Source organism: Cavia porcellus, unplaced genomic scaffold, assembly GCF_034190915.1.
Source record: "Cavia porcellus strain 051 isolate PalLab524CR breed Dunkin Hartley unplaced genomic scaffold, mCavPor4.1 scaffold_2, whole genome shotgun sequence".
In the NCBI taxonomy this organism is placed as follows: domain Eukaryota; kingdom Metazoa; phylum Chordata; class Mammalia; order Rodentia; family Caviidae; genus Cavia; species Cavia porcellus.
In genome coordinates, this window is record NW_026947485.1 from 126,373,281 (window position 1) to 126,394,638 (window position 21,358).

Sequence of the window (21,358 nt, forward strand, 5' to 3'; positions counted from 1 at the left end):
GTAATTCCTCCAGAGCATCTTTAAGGAAACTTCAGATTCTTGTCCATGACACTGCAATAATGCTTTGTCTGTCTTGTGAAATGCCTTGTATTTATTGATGGCATCACATATTTCTCTGCAGGTGGAGGGTGGCCCAAACCCCCCGGAAGAAGATTTGAGTCCAGTTAGTGGAAATATCACCTTTCTCCCTGGCAGAGCCACAGTAGTTTATAACTTGACAGTACTTGATGATGAGGTGGGACATTGTTAAGTACTCATTGTTAAGATACAGAGATTCTGTGTTGTTCAAGAATGTATATAATATATGCTAATGTTTGAAGCTATTCAGGAATACAGAGTTAGTCCTGTGTTTGGTGGCCAATCATACTTCAGCTATTAGCTATTGAGGGATAGGACTCATTATTATTACCTGACTTAATTTACATTAAATCATACATCCAAGCTGGGGGAATGTAGCTCAGTGGTAGAATCTTTGCCTAACATGCGAGGTCACAGGTTCAATCGACACAAAAAATGTGCACTTAAAAATGATGAACAGGAATAAAACTTAAAAACATACATACAGTGCAAAGATGTAAGCCTCTTGTGAACTCTGATACTCAACTTTTGTTAGTCACTTCATAACTGAGTATAAGTGCTGCTTACTTACCCATCATAAACATTTTTTATTATAAAAGCAAGAAAATTCTGTTGCGATTGATATTTTTGTTTGCATATTTTAAACATTCACAGTCATAGGAAGGATTTTACTTGCACACTTCAGATGGAAGTTGGTAGATTTTAGATCTATGACACAGCTAGCGTAAATGCCAAGGAAAGAATGTCCCTGAATAAAAACGTTCAAGGATATCAACCAGGAATGAGAGAAATCCATTTTGTAAAAGAATCCACCTATTTCCAGTGAAGTAAAAACAAGGAGTAATTCAGAATTTATAACCACTGTATAAAAACTTTATAACCAAATCACAAGGAACTTTAGAAGAAGAGAAAAGATATTATTACAGTTTGAATATTACTTCTAACCCTACCAGCCTGACAAAGCTAATAAAGGTTTATGTCCATTTTTATGGTATATTCTTCATGGTCATGTAAAGCCTGATTAAGATCGAAAGACATACCTGTTTATTAACTCTTCACAACTTTTGTCATTTAACTTTTCCATTCCTCTCTAAAATAGGTTATCTTTGGAAAATATCTTAGTAAGGGAAGAATAGATAAGGCTTTTTCTATTTGCTCCCTCCAGCTGAAGATTTTTTATATTTGTAGAATTCTTTTGAAACATAGTAAGTTTTTATACTTTGGTTTCTTTGCAGATCTTCCTGGCTGTTGATGTTTTACCACTGTTTATATTCCTTCGACAGGTACCAGAAAATGATGAGATATTTTTGATTCAACTCAAAAGTGTAGAAGGAGGGGCTGAGATTAACATCTCTAGGAATTCAGTTGAGATCATCATTAAGAAAAATGATGGTCCCGTGAGATTCTTCCAGAGCATTTATTTGGTACCTGAGGAAGACCACATACTTATAATTCCAGTAATTCGTGGAAAGGATAGCGATGGAAATCTGATTGGATCCGATGAAGATGAAGTTTCCATTCGATACACAATTATCACGGGGAACTCAACGGCACATGCCCAGCAAAATTTAGACTTCATTGATCTTCAGGCAAACACAACTATTGTCTTTCCACCCTTTATTCATGAGTCACATCTGAAATTTCAAATCATTGACGATGCCACACCAGAGATTGCCGAATCATTTCACATCGCGTTGCTGCAGGACAGCTTACTGGGAGACGCAGTGCTGACCGGGCCTTCGGTCGTGCAAGTCACCATTAAGGCGAATGACAAACCTCATGGCGTCCTCTCATTCAGCAGTGTGTTGTTTGAAAGGCCGGTTATAATTGATGAAGATACAACATCAAGGTATGATTCATGTTAAGCCCTTTGCCACAATTATTTATTATTACAAGATTTAACTTTTGTGGAGCTAGACAGTGCTGAACTGTCATTTTTATTACCTTGACTTCACTGTGTTCTTTGCATTTTGAGTGTGATTTCAATGTGCAAACGAATTGCTGTTACAGTAGTTCCTTAGGCGATACCCACACATCTCCTTTCCACTGAAAAGAAGCATGGTTTTGGTCATGGGTTCTGCTTTCACCAGTGCCCGATGGCTGAGTTGGCACCAGGAGAGCCCCTGGGAGGGAAATGTGGTGTGTAGAACGTGACAGCGTCCGTTCTTTTCCACAGCTCTAGACTCCAAGAGATCTCGGTGGTTAGAAATGGTGGCACCCACGGCAATGTCTCTGTGAACTGGGTGCTGACACGGAATAGCAGCGACCCCTCGCCGGTGATAGAAGATATCCAGCCGAGTGCCGGGGTTCTGCACTTCGCACCTGGGCAGATGTTGGCCTCCATTCCCCTGACCGTCATTGACGATGACCTCCCGGAGGAGGCCGAAGCTTACCTACTGTGGATCCTGCCCCACACCATACGAGGCGGTGCCGAAGTGAGCGAGCCCGCCGAGGTAGAGCCCTTCTGCTTTTCTCCCACCTCCTTGTCTCTGCTGTGGAAGAACCAAGGTATTTGGTCACAGGATCCAATCCATGTGTAGCTCAGTGAGATATGCAGAACACTGGCTTTGAACATGGAGCTTGCTTCTCTTACACAACACTGTGTCTTGTGCAATAAATATTTCACTTTCTCTTTCTGTGTGATGTTGGAGATGCACTCTGGGGCCTTGTGCCATGCTCCAGAGTTCACAATTGTACTCTTTAAAAAGTTTCACAAATTATAATTTAGGAAATTGTTCAAATTTTGGTTTTGGTTTTGGTTTTTTTTTTTTTAAACTCTGTTAGATGTGAGAAGTGATCACTTTTGACATGATATACAAATAAATATTGCAAATCAGAGTAGCCCAAAAAAATGTAGTCTGATAATCTCAGATGTGAGAATTCTACATTTTAATATATATTTTTCATCTGCAGCTTCTGTTCTACATCCAGGATAGTGATGACGTTTATGGACTAATAACATTTTTTCCTATGGAAAACCAGAGGATTGAAAGCAGTCGAGGTGAACGATACTTATCCCTGAGTCTCACAAGACTAGGAGGAACTAAAGGAAATGTGCAGATGCTTTATTCTGCACTTTATATTCCGGCTGGGGCTGTGGACCCTTTCCGAGCGAAAGATGGCATCTTAAATGTGTCGAGGAGAAACAGCCTCATCTTCCCGGAACATAGGACCCAAGTTGCGAAAAAATTGCCCATAAGAAATGATGCATTCCTTCAAAATGGGGCCCACTTCCTAGTGCAGGTAATTTAATGTTTAAAAGCGTCTCAGTTTTGGTCAAAGTACACATAGATTTCCTGTATGACTTTGCTCTCATATTTTAGATTTTATTTATTATTTAAAAGTTATTTAGGGAATCAAAAGAGAGACTATGCCATTGTTGAGATATATAATCTTGACTCAGACAAAGGTTCCACTAAAATTAGTACTTTTATCAGATGATATTAAAAATAAAGCAGACGCGAGATGTGACTTACACTGTAGTGGGTGACATAATGGCGTACCTTAGTAGACTCTTACAGAGGGGGACAGGAGGGAGAGTCACCATTCTTTTGAGTTAAACTGGGAAAATAAGAAGGAGGATTATAGAATAAATGTTTTTCACAATCAGTACTACAGGAAACACCTTTCAGAATTTTAAAAACGCAATCAGAAAATAATTTTCTTTTAAATAATACATTCAAGAATGTATTTCTTTATATGTTAACTGTTGATGGACTCTCTGGAGTTTTCACTAATTCATAAGAAGAAATGAGGACCCCTAAGGCTCCCCTTCCATCACTTCCCTCCTACTGTTCCACTTCTGATTAACAAATCATTGTTTTCACTAAAAATTTAAGGTAGTTGCATGCAGATCTTATGTTATCCATGTGCTGATATTGGCTGGTTTTGAAAATTATAAAGCAATAAAAGCTGCTTATCAAATTTTGATTATTCCAGTAGATTTATACAGAATCAGGTAGTATGAGTAGATAAAGTCTTATGTCACTGTTCATTTTGTGACCTGAAGTATACACTAAGTGAAATACAGTATTCCATTAATTTTTTTGAACATTTAAATGTATTTCATATTTTTATCTAGATTTTGTTTTACACTTTGTTACTGCTTTCTCTGGAGTGTCTAATTGTCCCCTTTCCATACTGCCACCCTCCTTCCTTTATTTAATTAATTTCTTCATTTCCTGCCTTTACCTTATTGAACTATGTTTTAATTTATTGAAATTCACGCTCTCTGCAGAGAGGGTGCGTGCAAGATCTTGCTGGGTCTTTGAGCTGCTTAAGCTGTGAAATTTTATACTCACATTGATAATTTGGCTTGATTGACATTCTTAGATGAAAATAGTGTCTACATTACTTGGAAGGTTTTGCCTTTTAGCCTTTAGAGTTCTGATGAAAAATGTGAAGGGAGAAGAACAGGTCAGCCTTCAGGTGACCCACTGTTGATCTGCGGGAGCTTGTCAGAGCTTCTCCTTGGAAGGGTTCTGTGTGCTGCACTGAAGCTCCTGTCTTTCTGAAGCCAGGTCACTGTCATGCACTGTACCACTGTCATACCTGGTGCCCTGTGCATTCCGAGGAAGACTCTTGGCCATGGGGCAGAGCAGGTGAATTGTTGCAGGGATGTCTGATTTGTGAGGATGTAGCCTTTTTGTAATGTGCCTGTTCAGAGGGAGGCCTTTGCCCTGTCCCTAGTGTCACTGACGGTGGAAGACCTTGGTGTTCATGTTTATAATTATTGTTGTTGTTATTATTATTTCATGTCTCCTCCAAGTGCAGGGACTTGGGTACGATGAGCAAATGAGCATTTCTGCCTCTGATGATAACCTCTGACCCTGGGATTTCTCATGGCTTGATGTGTGTACAGAACACAGCTTTGCTCACAGCTGCGGGCCTCTCCTCCTCGGCCTGTGGAATGCTCTTGTGAGACGCCAGAGAATCCGGGTGGCAGGGAATCTGAGTCTGGAAGGTGGGAAAAGAGCAGGTGTTCAAGCCTGGGCCTGGAGCCCTGCTGAGCTAGAAGTTAAAATAACTGGTGCTATGACCAGAACAGGCTTTGACATCCATTTAAACAAGGAAGCAACAACTTTAAGTTCACCTTTATACAAAAAACATGCCATGACTCATTCAGTTTCTCAAGTTGTTCTGTTAAGTGGAAAGGCATTTTTTTTTATACCAGTGTAACTTTTCACAAATTTTCAGGAGTTTCTGGGGTATAACTCGTGCTCTGCTGCTGATGCTGTGGTCTTGCTATCCTCTCTGTTTCCAGTGTCCTGGGGACTGTAACAATATCCTCAGCACACACTTCAGGTCATCTGCCCGCACTTCGCCATGTTCGGTTCTCTGCTCTGTCTCTGCTCTCACAGAGGCTACACCACATATGAAAGGCAAATCATTAAAACAGATGGGATGAGGCATTTATGTTACATGCCCCGTGCTTTTGTTTCTATGAATTCTAGGCATCCTGGGAAACCTGGAGTAGTTCCAGTCCTGTGACATGAATGAGCATTATTGATGCAGAAAGATGGTTTTGGAGTTATAGATATCCATTCTGGCTGATTTCTTGTGCTGCCTGAGAACCAGGTTTTACTGTGGATAGAGATCTCAATATCTATGCTAATATCTGTAACCTTCAACTTTTAATGTTTTGAAAATATCCAATAGTTCTTTCAAAGTAGCTTTGGAGAATTCTTACATAAAGGAGCCTTCATTAAGAACTTTGTGAGCATCAAATATAATTTTTTTGCTTCACTGGCCTATATAAAAATGACTGAATTGGCTTTTGATGACCCTTGAAAACTCAGGGAAACTTGTGGAAGGATGCACTGCCTGAGCTTTGATGATGTCGGGTTGGAAAATTGTTTTCACTGCTCCTTCCAGACTTGGCTCTTTATGTATCTCTCATTCATTTCAGAAACAAAAGACTCCCAGTGCAGACAGTTAATGTAACACCAGGGGATAAAAAAGCCTATTAGTCACTGACATGATTCCTTGGGGTTAAAACAGCTGTGGGCTCTGGAGACCAGGGCAGAAGCAGAAAGCTTGTGAGGTTTGTATAGTGCGTGGTGGGTGAGCAGCCTAAGAGTGAGAAGTGTGAGACTGCAGAAAGCTGAATGAGCGTGAAGAAAGGAGAATCTGAGACATGCGCTCAGCTAAATCCGTCAGTCTGGGCTTCAGCTCTTGGCAGGTCTGTGAAGGCCAGCATGCCGTCCCATAGCAAACAAACTGAAAGCACAGAATGATTCTTCACACGAGAGTGGAGCGCTTGGACAGCCTGCTTAGCAGCTGCTTAAGGAACCAAAAGGAGCTTATCGACTAGGAAAGAAGCCATGCTGGTGTGAAATCAGCATTTCTGATCAGTTTGTTTCATAAACCATGTGTTATTACACCTCTTGTAATTTTCAAAAAATACTACCTCTAGAGTTAATTTTATACTTTGTCTGATAACATTTCGGCATAACAAAGCCTGGGGAGAGCTCCACAAACCATCACATTTCATTAAGTGCATTGCATTTCAACTTAAACTCGCTCTGGGTTTTGCAGTTCTGTAATGATCTGCATTGCTACATGCCTCTAATAACACTGAATGTACTGATAAACTGGCTTTGGGAAAGTTAAAGTATCTGAGAGGCTGAGGTTTGTGATGCACTAGGATTCCTATGGCCTGGTTTGTTTGGAAGGGTGGACTGACAAACGCTGACCGTGTAGCTGCTGCAGTATCAGGTCTCGGCCAGGTACTGGGAGAATGCCGGGAAGGCTGTAACCCTCAAAGGGTTTGGCAGTCATGTTAGGAAGCATAAACCTGGTGATGAAGATTCACAAGCAGTATGCAAAGTTTATAATAAGTTTTGCATTTTGTGAGATCCAGTAGAGTAAGATGAAGAGGACTGGAGAGTTCAGGGAAACCTTTATAGAAGAGGGGTAGGCTATACAGTTATTAAGGGTGCATTATTTTGGACTTAGTAATAGTAATAATATTAATAATTGAAGAGCAGATTGAAAGGGAAAGGTGAAGAAGGGAGGAGGAGAACAAAGTCCTTGGTGGCCTTTCCCTGTGTTGACAGTCATCCAGTGCTACTCAGTTTTTCTTAAATGAAAAGCATTTTATTCTATCTGTTCTTATTGTTTTTATTTGTTTATTATAGTTGGACACTGTGGTATTGGTGAACATTTTCCCTCCAATTCCACCTATAAGTCCTAGATTTGGGAAAATCCGAAATATTTCTTTAGCGGTTACTCCAGCCATTGCTAACGGAGAAATCGGCTTTATTAGCAATCTTCCAATCATCTTACATGAACCAGAAGATTCTGCAGCTGAAGTGGTAAGTACGCTCTTTATTGTTGATGGCATCTGATATGTTTGGATAGTGTGCTAGTCAGCTTTCTGTGGTTGGGACACAATGCCTAATATAACACAATTTAAAGGAGGCAATAATTTATTTTGGCTCATGGTTTCAGAGGTTTTAGTCCATGGTTAGCTGGCTCCATTACTTTTGAGCCCGTGGCAAGGCAGAGGTGTCATGGTGGAAGGACATTGGCAGAGAAAGCTGCTCACATCCTGGCAGCCAGGAAGCGGAGAAGGAGGGGGAAAGCCAGGGAAAGGTATCCCCTTCAAAGCCCGTTCTCAGTGACCTGCTCCACCTGCTATTACTGCTCTCATCTGCGAGCTCATCCGTGGGCTAGGCCATCAGCATTGTCACAAACTAGTCTTACTCCTAGCAAGTCAGCCATCACATTTAACTTCACAGTACACACACTGTTTCTTAAAATACAGGGTTAACGTACAAAGTAAACAGATCTTGAAAAGCTTCACCATCTACAGCAGACCCTCGATATGCAACTGAAGGTAAAGTCACTAGAGAATGTGAGATGTTTCCATCATTTTTCCTTTATTCGATACAATAAAATTAGAATTAATTGTTCATGGTAAGAGTGAGATATCTAAATGTGACTCCTCTGAAATAGTACCATGACATTTGACAGTGAGAGCTGAACATAAATCAGTTCTTTAATGGCCAGGCTGTGGTAACACAAGTGTTCTTGACCTGTTGCATTGCAGGGCTCACAGTACTGGCCTTGGGCAGGACTCCAGCGGCAGCCTTGGCCTGGGGATGATTGTGGGAAAGTTGTGAAACTTTGGAATTTTAAAAACATATTCATATAAATTTTTGATGAAATTTTTTCCAAGCTTTCACCTATCGAGGGACTATTCTGTCCTTCTGCCTTACCAGTGCTTGGGCCACAATCTGTCTGAGACTCTCACACTCATGTTTTATCCAAATTAGGTTGAGACTTAGACCAGGAACAAGGCGAGTTGTGTTATCAAAGCCTCATGTCCAGTTTTTTTGTATAGTAGACTCTGAAAATGGGCAGAGAAAACTCACTTTCCAGAATGGTTTTGATTTTCCATATTTCTTAATCTGTTTCCTTCAGAAACTGAAGCGCGTTTGGTTCTTAAAGAGCAGGTTGCTTTTATTTAACTCCTAAAGTTATATAGTTACTGTTTCAGCCTTTTCCCTTGAGAGAAGTTAGAAAAGTGGGGCTCCTTAGATCAGCATTTTCCTCTCTTAGGAAACTGCATTACACTAGGAGTTTCCCTTTTCTGTTTTTGAGTGCACACCTTCCCTGAGGTGGGGTAGGGGCCAGCCCTGGCATAGGATTTTTGTTTTCCCTAAGAAACTTGTTTTGCTCACTGGTCTCTGATTCCAGCCATGACTGGTCAGTCAAAGTAGCATTTTGATCAGTGGTGAAAATGTGTGTGTGTGTGTGTGTGTGTACGCACGCGCGTGTGTCCCAAAATGAAGTGAGTTAAAAGGCAAAGAAAAAGGGCGGTGGCTATTTTAGGAACATAAAACAAAGCATATCTACCATTAAGTGTTTGTTTAGTTGAAAATACTTCATCATGAGCAGTGAACCTTTTAAATTACACGTATTTATAGTGAAGTACATTTGAACAAAACTTCCAAGTAGAATTTAACAAGTAGTATTATGTATTATGAAGTGACTATTCTAGAAACTTTATTTAAACTATCTCTTATCCTAATTCTAAGCTTGCAAAATTGAGAATCATTAGCTTCAGTACAGATGAGGAAATCAAAGTCATATTAAGTAACCTGCTCAGTGAAACCAGGAGCCATGCTACAATATTTGACTTTAATTTTACTCCATGCATAGTATTGGATACATTTTCTTATTTTACTCCTATTACTTTAGGGTGCATTTCATAAAACATAACTTGCCATTGTTAATTATAAAAGTTAATTTTTCACTTTACATTTTGATAGTTTCTTTTTGCAGAGAACCTCTGATGCAATAATTATTCTTTAAGCAAGACTATTCTGTTTTTCATGATTCTGTGGCTTTCCAAGTCTCACACACTTTTTTGCGGGGTGACTTTATTGATAGAATTGATTAGCAAAACTAAAAAAGTGTAATATGTCTGCAGTGATCTTCAGGCTTAGAGCGGGTCTCTTCAGTTGCGTTTTTGATGTTAAGAGTTTACGAGCCCACACATTCACCTAATAATACTGCAGGCTTTGAGTGTGAAACATTGTTTTTGAGCGTATATTTTAGCAGAACTGCTCTGTGCATTTGTTTTTTTGCTTGGTTTTTATAAGGTGTGCATTCCTTTGCATCGGGACGGGACTGACGGCCAGGCTACTGTCTACTGGAGTTTGAAGCCCTCCGGCTTTAATTCCCAAGCAGTGACCATGGATGACATCGGCCCCTTTAATGGCTCTGTTGTGTTTTTATCTGGGCAAAGTGACACAACAATCAACATTACTGTCAAGGGTGATGATGTACCAGAGATGAATGAAACTGTAACACTTTCTCTAGACAGGTAATACTCCCTCTGGGTGTCCTTTAGTAGCATTTATATGTCTGAGTTCTCTTAAGTAATTTTGGTTTTGTTTTAATTCTTTTCGCTATATGAAATTTAAAAAATCAGATACATAGTGTTATGCTGACTTTTCTGTTATTTATTGATGGCTTTTGGTTAGACCATGAATATTATTACGTGTCACGAAGGAGCAGTACTTATAGCATTTATGAGGACACTCAATTATATCTGAAGCATGGCCAGTATATCACAGTATTTTAAGAAAGCAGGAAAACATCCAAAAAGGTAAATGTTAGGTTAAGTAAAGAGCTATGCTGGCTTCATTTTTAAAAGGGAAGAGTGTTCAGAGCACTCTTGAGAAGAAAAAAATAACTTCATTATTTTTTGCATAGAATTTAAAGACTAATATCTTTTTCAGACAGCTAAAACTTTCACAGATTTGAAGGATACTTTTGAGTTATAAACGAGTTATGTAGACTTTCTCAGGGAAAGTGTACTTTGTTAGTATCACACCCTCTTAAAAGGTTTAGAATGTTCTTTTTTAAAATGAAAAATTATGTTTTTAATTGATGTTAATGATTTTTTAAAAATTTTATTTAAAAGGAAAAAGAGAAAAAACAAAACAAAACAAAGCAGTGTAAGGGTACAAGTAATACAGAACTACAAAAAAAAAAAAAAACAGTAAGAAATCACCAGTTAATACATTACACATTATCATCTTAGAGATAGTTGCTCAAGTCACAGTATCAAAGTATACAAAGTGGACATTCAAACAGTGAGACTTCAAACACTTGTGTTCAATGATCCAACCAAAAACATTAATATGGTCATCTATTTAACACCCCTAAACACACTTGCAGTTGTATCCTTTAGAGCACTTTTTTCCCCTCTCTTTTTTACAACAAAATTTACACATTTTGGGTTTTATTACTCCTTAGTTCTTATTACTTTTTTTTTTGGAAGAGAATAAAGTCAAATATGGAAAAACAAAGCTGTCAGTCAAAACCAAGGATAGACATAGCACATGATGTAAAAACAGAGTACAAGGTTATCAACAATGGTTACCATAGTGCCTCTTGCTTCCTTAAAAAGAATTGTCTATCTCATTAGGTATTATAAAGTTGAACAAAACAGTAGAGAACAAGACCAATAAAACCTAAACATTGTAAACATTACAGGATTTCCAAAGGAGATAATAGTCAAACCAGACTGGACATCATAGTGAATCTTATTGCCTTCAAAGTAGTTGCCTATACCCTCAAACTTGATACTATCATAAAGAGTTTAATCAGTCAAAACAAGATAGTGGGATTATTACAGGACTTCAAATCAAGTTAATAGGAAATCAAAAAAGTTACTATATCCTGCTAATTTTTCATTTTTCTCCTTAATTAAAAAATCATAAAAAATAACTAAATAATTTTTTAATGAGTAAGGGAGAGATTGAGATAAAAGAGGACATAACAACATAACAATACAGTCAAAGCATGACTGTTTCAGCAACCTAGTGCTTCACCACCAAATAACCCGACTTAATAGTAGTTACCATAGTGTTCCTTTCCTTGAAATATTTGAATATAACTTCATATACTGTAGCTTCAAATATTTCCATATCAAGCAGCCTAGAATAAAGCCATTGCAATTAATAAGTGAAAACTTGATAAGGCTTCAAGGCCACATAATGGGGAATCATGATTACCACATACTTTTATATATTTAAATCATTACTTACATTAGGGAAACTATTCGGTATTCACACATGCGAGATTGATTTATTTCACTTATGAGTATGGTCTCAAGCTGTGCCCATTTAAAGATAAATATCTCAATGTGATCCTTCTTTATAGCTGAGTAATACTCCATTGTATAGAAATACCACAACTTTTTTATCCATTCCTCAGTTGATGGACACCTGGGTTGTTTCCAAGAGCGGGCGATTACAAATTGTGCTGCTATAAACATAGGTGTACATATATCACTGTGGTATGATGCTTTCAGTTCTTCTGGGAATATGCCTAGAAGTGGAATAGCTGGAATAAATGGGATTTCCAATCCCAACTTTTTGAGAAACCTCCAGACAGATCTCCACAAAGGCTGTACCAGTCTACACTCCCACCAACAGTGCAGGAGAGTTCCTTTTTCCCCACAGCCTCTCCAGCATTTGTTGTTGTTGGTTTTCTTGACCCTGGCCATTCTTTCAGGAGTGAGATGGAATCTCAGTGTAGTTTTAATTTGCATTTCTCTAATGACCAATGATGATGAACATTTTTTCATGTATTTATTTGCCATTTGTATTTCTTCATCTGAGAAGTGCGTATTCATCTCAGATGCCCATTATAACCCTATATTTCTAATGATATATCTGTCTGCAAAAATTAAACTCACAGTCTACATTTTGACGTGGTGTTCCCAAGGCTTATGTGAAAGTGAAATAAATTGGAAATTTGAAAATATATTCAGCCAAAGTTGTAGTTTAAAGCTTTATTTTATAACTTCTTGAATGCATTCGTGTGCAAACAATGAAAGGCACAGATTTCTGTGCTTTCAGAGTTTTGATTTTACTAACTCAGGGAATAACTGGCTGTAGATCTGAGGCTGAAATTTTTTTAAAAAACCTAATTAAAGCCCCTAAATGATTATAAGCTGTGTTGAATGAAATTTGCTCAGCTGCTGCGGTCTGAGAGCCGGTACCGGGCTTGGCAGGCTCCGTGCTGGAATGTTGTGAATGGGTCCTGGCATGCCCGCAGCCATGGGGTCATCTTCCGCAAGTGGGGACCGCTGAGCATTTGTCAATAGCAAAGGGCCCCATGTGCCCAGTTCCCATAACATGAAAATCTGCGGCTCTTGGGAAAAAAAGGAAAGGCTTTCTTTAGCTTTGTTTGTAGCCTGCCACACCGAGTTTCCAGCTGTATTAGTGAGCTTTTTGGCAAAGGGTGCCTTCATCCCCTTCCCCCTCCCACGGTTCTCTCTGTATTGACAGGGTGGAGACTGAAAGGTTTGTCGTGTATTTTGGGTAAGTGTACAAAACAATAGCTTGTGTTTGGTGGTCCGACATTTTTTTTATGCGAGTGATTGTTTTGGGACGGGCTGCTGTGATGCATGATCACAGGTTTTGGGAAATTCCGCTTGTCTACCTGCCCGTGCATGCCTTGTGTGTAGCTTTGTTTTCTAATGATAACTGTGACTTACATGAAGTTTTGGAGTGATCTTGTCCTAAGAGTTTTAAAATATGAATACATTTAAAATGTTTGGTAAAATATTTGAGAATTAGTTATCAAATATTTTGAAGAATTTAAAAATAACTTTCCATATAGGTTACACATAGAGAACAATCATTGTGCTTTATTTGTGAAATCTTTTATGAATGTTGGACAAAGAAGAATTAACAAAGAACAACAAACTCTTCTGGCGTTTTATGAATGTAGTTAAGCAATTTATTAAGCAAGTTATTGCTTTCATCTCTGTTAAATTCATAGAACTTTGCAGAATTTGAACTTTACATAAGGGCAGCATATTTTAAGAAAGTTTGAAAATTAGTGCATTTGTTTAATGGTCATAGTAGATTTGTATGGTCTGAATTTTGATCATTTTCATGTCTACAGAAGCTAAATGTGAACAGGAAATTTTAATTTTAGCATAGTGCGGTCTGAGAGCCGGTACGGGGCTTGGCAGGCTCTGTGCTGGAATGTTGTGAATGGGTCCTGGCACGCAGGCTGCCATGGGGTCATCTTCTGCAAGTGGGGATGATACCAATCAGAGAAATACGGGCAGATTTGCTGTGAAAATTATGACAGATTTAGCAATATAATAAATAATTGTCCTACTATTTAATTTATGTCATCTCTGGTCCCTGGCATGCAAGGTGTTGGTTGTGAAGTTTTCAAAAGCTAAGTAAGAGATGATGTTAGTTGTCTATTATGTGGGAACTGACCTGACTATTCTCCATATTCCTGCATTTTAATTGTGGTTTTATTATAATTTTGATATCTGATCATGAATACTTTTTGTTCTGTAGGAAATCACATCTGGAAATGTATAGACCTGCTTGCAGGATTGGAAATTCTTTAAAGCTTGCTGGGTGTAAAATCATCAGAGCCATACAATATCTTTGATCATTTTAATTCTACGTTGAGCATAAAAGTTGGAATTGTAGAAAAATTTGTTATGTTCTTTTGAGATATATTTAGGAATTGTTACAGTGTGTCACGCATCACAGATCCATTTTCTTTCCTTCTTTCCTATATGTCTTACATTTTCTTCAATGCTAAAAGAAAAAATGTATGAGGTTAAAAATTGAGACATATAGAAGGCATTTGAAAGCCACAAAGTATACTTTAAAAACTAATAATTATTTTGTATTGTGGTTTGCTATAGCCTGTACAGTAACCTTACCTAGTGTGTATATAACTTTAGACAGTCAATATAATCTTATTGAATGAGATTTTTTAAATGAATTCAATGTAAAATTAAAAGTTTGGTTTAAATGTATTTTCTAACCATATATTACAAACTAAATATTTGTAAAACTGGAATAAAATCTGTAAGTTTTGATATGCTATAAATATCTATAGCTTTGGGGTACTGTATTATTGGCTTACACATGCAGCGTTTATTTCATTTACATGAAATGAAAAAGATCTAATGAATTCAAAAATAGTTTTTCCATAAGGTTATGAGTAAAACCGTTTTGGTCTTAAGTGACTTTACTACATGTAAATTCACTTTAAAGTGTAATTCCTAATCACCCTTCTTTTAATTACTTGGGAGAGTCATAAATTGCCTTTGGTGCATTAAATATCAGAAGTAAGATTTTTGCTCACAGGTGCCTTTTTTTTTTTTTTTTTTTTTTTTGCCTCCAACTTCCAGGGTTAATACAGAAAACGAGGTGCTGAAATCTGGGTATACTAGTCGTGACCTAATTATTTTGGAAAATGATGATCCTGGAGGAGTCTTTGAATTTTCTCCTGCTTCGAGAGGGCCCTATCTTATACAGGTAAGTACGAAACTTCATTCCATGTTCACCACTTTGGAAGAACGATGTAGAAAGACTTGAATTTTTGTGGACCTTTTTTTTTTAAGGAAGGAGAATCTGTGGAGCTGCACATTACTCGATCCCGGGGAGCTCTTGTAAAGCAGTTCCTGTACTACCGAGTAGAGCCACGAGATAGCAATGAATTCTATGGAAACACGGGGATACTGGAATTCAAATCCGGGGAAAGGGAAATAGTGATCACTCTGCTCTCAAGACTGGATGGTGTACCTGAGGTACTGAATTTTACTTTTCCTTTGTGCTTTGTGGCTGGTTGTGCTTTATGCCGTATCTGTTATATCACGGCATAAATACTTTGAACACTGACAAGAAGACATAAGGAATAAGTACCTGTGTTCAGAAAATTAGAAATAGAAGCTTAAAAAAACAAATATTCATTCTAATTAGAAGGGTGTATTTTTATCCTACAAAAAGAAATAACTGAATGAAGCAAACAATCTGAAACTTTGAATGTGTGAACAGTTAAAGTTTTTGTTTTTGCCAGGAATTGAACTCAGGACCTTGTGCTTGCATGGCAGGTGCTTATGCCACTGAGCTATATCCCCAGGCCAGTTAAATTTTATTTATGATCAACCTTTTTTTATGTGATCCTTATTGACTGAATTTTTGATGGTGTAGCTGTGAACTAATTTTGCATAAAATTGCTTTTTTAAAAGGAAACAAATTAAGGTTTTCTATTAGTGGAAGCAGATACAATACGGTATCATTATATCTGGTCAGAGACAAGGTCCTAACATCTTGCTACTTTAGAAAAGTGTATTGTTCATCTTTTTCCTTTTTGGGTAATGTACACTTATCTCTGATACATTGTAATTGTTAGGAGAAAGTTAAAAATTTTTTTAGGAATAATAGCCCTTTTGTCTTTTCAGGAGTTGTATGTTTCTGAAAAGCTGAGTGTATTAATACTCTCAAATACATGCATGTTTTACTTGTGAGATTTTCTATGCGTTTTGCTCACTGGCATGTTCCTTTTAGCTGGATGAGCATTACTGGGTGGTCCTCAGCAGCCACGGTGAAAGGGAAAGCAAGCTGGGAAGTGCTACAGTTGTCAACATAACGATTCTGAAAAACGACGACCCTCATGGGGTTATAGAATTTGTTGCTGATGATCTCACTGTGACGATAAACGAAAGCAAAGGGGATGATATCTATAATGGTAATTTGTTCTGTTCGTTGTCTTGTCTTCCTATCTACTGAAGAGGAAGTTAATCATGTTTCTAGTTCATTTCTTCAGCAACCAGTTATTTTCAGTTGCCCATCCTGCCTGAGCAATTAATTACAGGCAGTGTAAACATTGGTATTTTTAAAATTCATACTTAGGATTGCTGTTTTTATTTCTTACAAAATACAAATGGCACTGATGATTTCAGTTATATTCGGATTTTAGTTAATTGTACGCAATACAGTTCAAACACCCTGGCCTGAGTAAAGTCAAATAAATAGGAAAAACATTCAAACTAAGTGTTACTGCTAGGAAACTATTTCAGTGGCAGAAAATGAGAAATATTTAACTTTTAAAGCAGTTTCTGAGTATGAAAATCACTGAGTGTGCAAGTGAAACTTGCTTTCAGATACCATTATAGAATTTTATCATACTTAGAACTATTCACCATTCTGTTCCTGTGCCATATGACTTAAAAATTCTACACTGAGGGGCCAGGGATTTAGCTCAGTGGTATAAGTGCCTGCTACCTGGCAAGCATGAGGTCATGAGTTCAATCCCCAGTACCCTAAGAAAATTCAGTTCATTTTTGTTGTTAATTATATGACTTCAGAAGGCTGAGTAGGCTAGTGTATCTGTATTTTATACGAACCTTGGAAAATGTGCTGAACAGATAACTGGCTTTTAGTGAAAAGAGATGTCGTTTTATTTTGAGTAACTTATTTGTCTTAAAGTTAAGTGTATATGTTTGTGCTTATTAAAACATTATGTTTGTACTTTGCAGCTGTTTACGGTGTAATAAGAAATCGAGGCAACTTCGGTGATGTTAGCGTATTATGGGTAGTTAGCCCCGACTTTACACAAGATGTATTTCCTGTACAAGGGACTGTTTTCTTTGGCGATCAGGAATTTTCAAAAAATATCACCATCTACTCCCTTCCAGATGAGGTAAATGTGGCAGAGGTCACTCTCCACTTTTATTATTTTTGCTGCTGTTATCATTTTTATTAAATATGTGGGAAGAGATTCTGTGATGTCTCACTATAGGGCAAAAGGGCGATGGTTTTTGGCCTCCCTGCTTCACTGTGAGAACTGATGGTGGTCAGTGACCACTGATGTGTCACATAGCAGGGACTCACAGCTGTGGGAGCGGTGTCTCCCTGGCTTGTGTTAGGCCTCTGGAGAAAGGCTGTTTACCTGGGATGTGCTCCAAGTCAGGACCCCAGGCCACAAGGACCACGGACCCAGGTGGGGTTTCAGGGCTTGAGAGTAGAGAGAAACAACATGGAAATAGTGGTGAATCCACCTTTCTCTCGAAGGTAGCACTTGGGACCCTTTGCAAGCCTGGCCCTCAAAGGACAGTCCAGCACTTTGTAGTTCTGGAGTAGGGTGAGGACTGTTGCTTATGGATGATGTAAGAGAGAAACTCTCTAGTTGGGGACTCAGACTCTGTGTTGTGGGAATCTCACTTGTTAAGAGGTAGAGATTAAAGCCCTCATGCACACTCTTGCTAAGCTCAGTGGACTTTGTAAGAGGCCCTTGGGTGCTGGCTGAGCTTGGAGACTGTTGGAAGGAATACTCTGCTGCATCTGTCAGAAAGTTACATTTCTGTTCCATTTTTTATTTTTCTTCTAAACAACATAGTTCCCATTGTCATACAGAAAGCGTAGAATCTTTGTGATGTGTTATAGTTAGGGGTTGTGCAAAGAACAAGTAGAATTGGGAATTGGAATTTATAATATGATTTTTATGATAGTCACCCAGAGTTAACACAAGAAAGTGCAGGAAATCTATCCACAACACCAAAGACATAGAATATGTAGCCAAGGGCCTGAATTCCGAAGCAATGTCCCACATGAGTCCAGATGAAGTCTCAGAGCTCATGACATTGCCTCCCACGAATCCAGCTGGAGGTCTAGAGCCCACAAGAAGGACTCACACTATTCTCTTTTATGGGTTCATGCTGGGAAGGCCCAAAGGTCAGCAGTGGAAGCTAGGAAGTCCATGCCAGCAGGAAGAAGGAGCTGTGCTGGTAGGTTGAGGTTTCTATGCTGGAGCCGAAAAGTCTCACTCACAACAAAGACCAGGGCTGCCCTGCAAAGCACCACAGCCATCCTCAGCAACACAGAGTCCCCAAGCTCCTCCTCCGACAAGCACAGTCAAGTACATGCCAGGAAGTCAGTGTGATGAGTTCATCCTGGAGACCAAGCGGCACATGTCTCCCCCTCGGGAGCCAGGAAGCAATGCTTGATGTGAGGACCAGAGCTTCTCCAGGAGAACCAATGGCTCAAAGAGCAACTCATAGGAGAACCCACAGTGCCTCAACACAATAACTTCTCCTCCACATCTCTATTTATGCTGGCAACTTTCCTCATGTGGAACAGCTATGCTCAGCATCATGGTGATTCTATCTGGCATTAAGTTGACCACCAGTTTTTAATCCATAACATGATGTATCTGTTTTTAGCCAGTCTAAGGCCAAACATCTACATTTTCATTACATTTTATAGTTAGTCAGAATGAAGTGGCTGCTTAAGTGAATGCACATTTCAATAATTTGGGGGGCTCTGAATCTTACAGGAGTATTGTAGAAAGCTTCTGCCTTAAACATGGAAGTGCACATTAGCACAATAGTTTAAGAATAGATAATTTAATTCTATGGATTAATGATTGGACTTAAAATGTGTACCGTTTTCCCAAAGATTCCAGAGGAAATGGAAGAGTTTACCATTATGCTACTTAATGCAACTGGCGGAGCTAAAGTGGGAAATAAAACAACTGCAACTCTGAGGATTAGCAGAAACGATGACCCTATTTATTTTGCAGGTAGGACGGCTACCATTTTTGACTCAGTTTACATCTTTCTTTCTTTAACAACAGGTGTATTTTAAATAGCTTTCAATTGAATCTTTTCAGTGAAGTGCTTTCAATGCTTATTTAAATAGGATTTCATGGTTCATTTGATGATTGCTAATCAGTTTGAAATTTAAAAAAATTTAGAGACCTTCAGAAGCAAAAAGAAAATGCTGTAAGTGCTGCATTCAGTTAGTCCTTTCAGGTTATTATATGAGATATCCTTTTTCCTTTGTGCAAAAATGAACATTCTTGCACCCATCACTGTGAACACAGAGTGTAGACAATTTGCAACTTGTTGTACCTAATGGATGGCTACTTTCTGTAGTATCCAAGATTTAATGGACACAGTAATTAAGAATTCTCCATTTTTCACTCTGCCTATCTTTAGAACCTATCTTTTGCCATTGGAGGCACCTTTAGTTTTATTTATGAGAGTTAACTGATTTTTAATTCTTTGTTAAATCCTTATGTTTTCTGTAATTTGTATAAAGGTCAGTTTACTGGCATTGGACTTTTTAAATCTCTTGAATTTTCCTGATCTCTCCTTTAAGCCTTTGCTTAACAAAGTAGTAGCCTTTGTTAACAAAGTGTTGTTAACAAAGTAGTCAGTTATTCAGCCTTCTACCAAGTGCTGTGACAAAAATAGAACATAAGGTATGCGAGCCTGTTCTAAAGGAACTTATAACGTCTGTTTCCAAATGAGGTCTGTGCAGTCAGGTGCAGAGGTTTCAACAGTATGTGACTGACCAGAAAGCTGGATGTAGCAGGCAGTGGCTTCATGAAGTCAGCATGGGGACTCACGTCATAGCTGGAGAAAGAGCTGACTGGAGGCACAGATGGTGTACGGGCATTGGTTCCGATGGCACAGAGAAAGCAGCAGGAGTGACTGCGGGTTCATAGATGGAGTCGTCAAAGCTTACTTGTTCCTTCTCTGCGTATTGCAGAACCTCGTGTAGTGCGGGTTCAGGAAGGGGACACTGCTAACTTCACCGTCCTCAGAAATGGATCTGTGGATGTGACCTGCTCTGTCCAGTATGCCACCCTGGATGGGAAGGCCACTGCAAAAGAGGGCGACTTCGTTCCCACTGAAGGAGAAACCCTCGTGTTTGACGTTGGAAGTAGAGAGCAGAGTGTGTCCGTGCATGTTAATGAAGATGGTATCCCAGAAACAGAAGAGCCCTTCTATATAATCCTGTTTAACTCAACAGGTAAATGCATGTGATTGTTATGACAGGTCTGTTGCTTCAGGGCTTTGCAAAGATGACACGAAGTAGTATTGTCCCATAGCTGTGCCAGAGAGTACGGTACTGTCATGGGTAAATGTTCAAGAACACAGTTATGTATTCCATCCCTTCCCTGAGGAATGGGATAAAGACTATAGTGTGAAAATGTACCATGCACACACTATGGTATTATTTTATACCTTTTTCACAATGGGTGAGAATTAGGAAATTATTCTATTAGGGATCGAAATCTTCAGTCAAAATCAACTGGCCCTGGGAACAGGCCTGCCTGGGCTTTGCCTAGTTACCCAGCATTTTGAAAGGTCAGTATCTATAGCCCTTTTCTTCCCGTCATTTGGCTAGGAAACTTCATGTTTTAGGCCGCTGACTCCACCTGGCTGTTTGTGGTTCTCTAAGCAATAGCGCCTTACAGGAATGCGAGCTGCAGAGGGGAGGGATGTGCTCACCCTTCTTGTCTGTGCTAGAAACAAAGCAGGATGTTTGCACTCCGTTGTTAGCACCCTGAAGATGTTTTGGTCCCTTCTTAGTAAATTGGAAGCAACATAGCCTGTTTTGATATTTATTTCTTTTAAGAATAAGGAACTTTGTTTCCTGAACCTTTTGATAGTGAGTTAAAGATACAATGCTCCATCACTGCTGAAGACCTACGTGGATATTTCCTACAGACAAGGACATTTTCCCACATTGCTGCCATGTAACCATCAGGTCATTAATGTGGATGCGATCGTTATCTGAACCCCATTCAATTTCTCCAATAATGCCCTTTCTGGCAAATTGATCCTTTCCTGAATTATACATTGTATAATATTATACAATTATTACACTGTATACTATTACATTGTAATATGGGATATTATAAATTTAGTTAGGCCTAAATTTGTGTATTTCATATACTGTTACATTGTATATTACCATGTATTTTGTATATAAAATGTAGTTTGTGTATTTTGTATAATGGTACATGTATAATATTACATTGTAATATCCCTCTGATCATGTCAGTCTTGAGTGGTTCTTTGGTATAAATTCAACAAAAGTGATTCCATGTTTTTAAATCCCTTCAGTCCTAACAAGATTTTGATTTGTCTCTTTATTATGATACTCACTTTGATCACCATTAAAGTGATGGCTTC

General features: G+C 38.6%; 1 protein-coding gene across 4 annotated transcripts in view; it reads left to right on the forward strand.

The window, feature by feature from the left end:
* The window catches only part of Adgrv1 (adhesion G protein-coupled receptor V1), a 526,418-nt gene that overhangs the window by 71,368 nt on the left and 433,692 nt on the right, over positions 1-21,358 (forward strand). For all 4 annotated transcript variants that reach the window (XM_063245326.1, XM_063245328.1, XM_063245329.1 and 1 more), the window contains 12 exons: positions 122-235; positions 1,362-1,927; positions 2,255-2,531; positions 2,992-3,321; positions 7,218-7,394; positions 9,690-9,913; positions 14,780-14,906; positions 14,993-15,178; positions 15,939-16,119; positions 16,910-17,073; positions 18,828-18,951; positions 19,926-20,189. In XM_063245326.1, the coding sequence (XP_063101396.1) occupies positions 122-235; positions 1,362-1,927; positions 2,255-2,531; positions 2,992-3,321; positions 7,218-7,394; positions 9,690-9,913; positions 14,780-14,906; positions 14,993-15,178; positions 15,939-16,119; positions 16,910-17,073; positions 18,828-18,951; positions 19,926-20,189 (2,734 nt within the window). The remainder of the gene's footprint in view (positions 1-121; positions 236-1,361; positions 1,928-2,254; positions 2,532-2,991; positions 3,322-7,217; positions 7,395-9,689; positions 9,914-14,779; positions 14,907-14,992; positions 15,179-15,938; positions 16,120-16,909; positions 17,074-18,827; positions 18,952-19,925; positions 20,190-21,358) is intronic.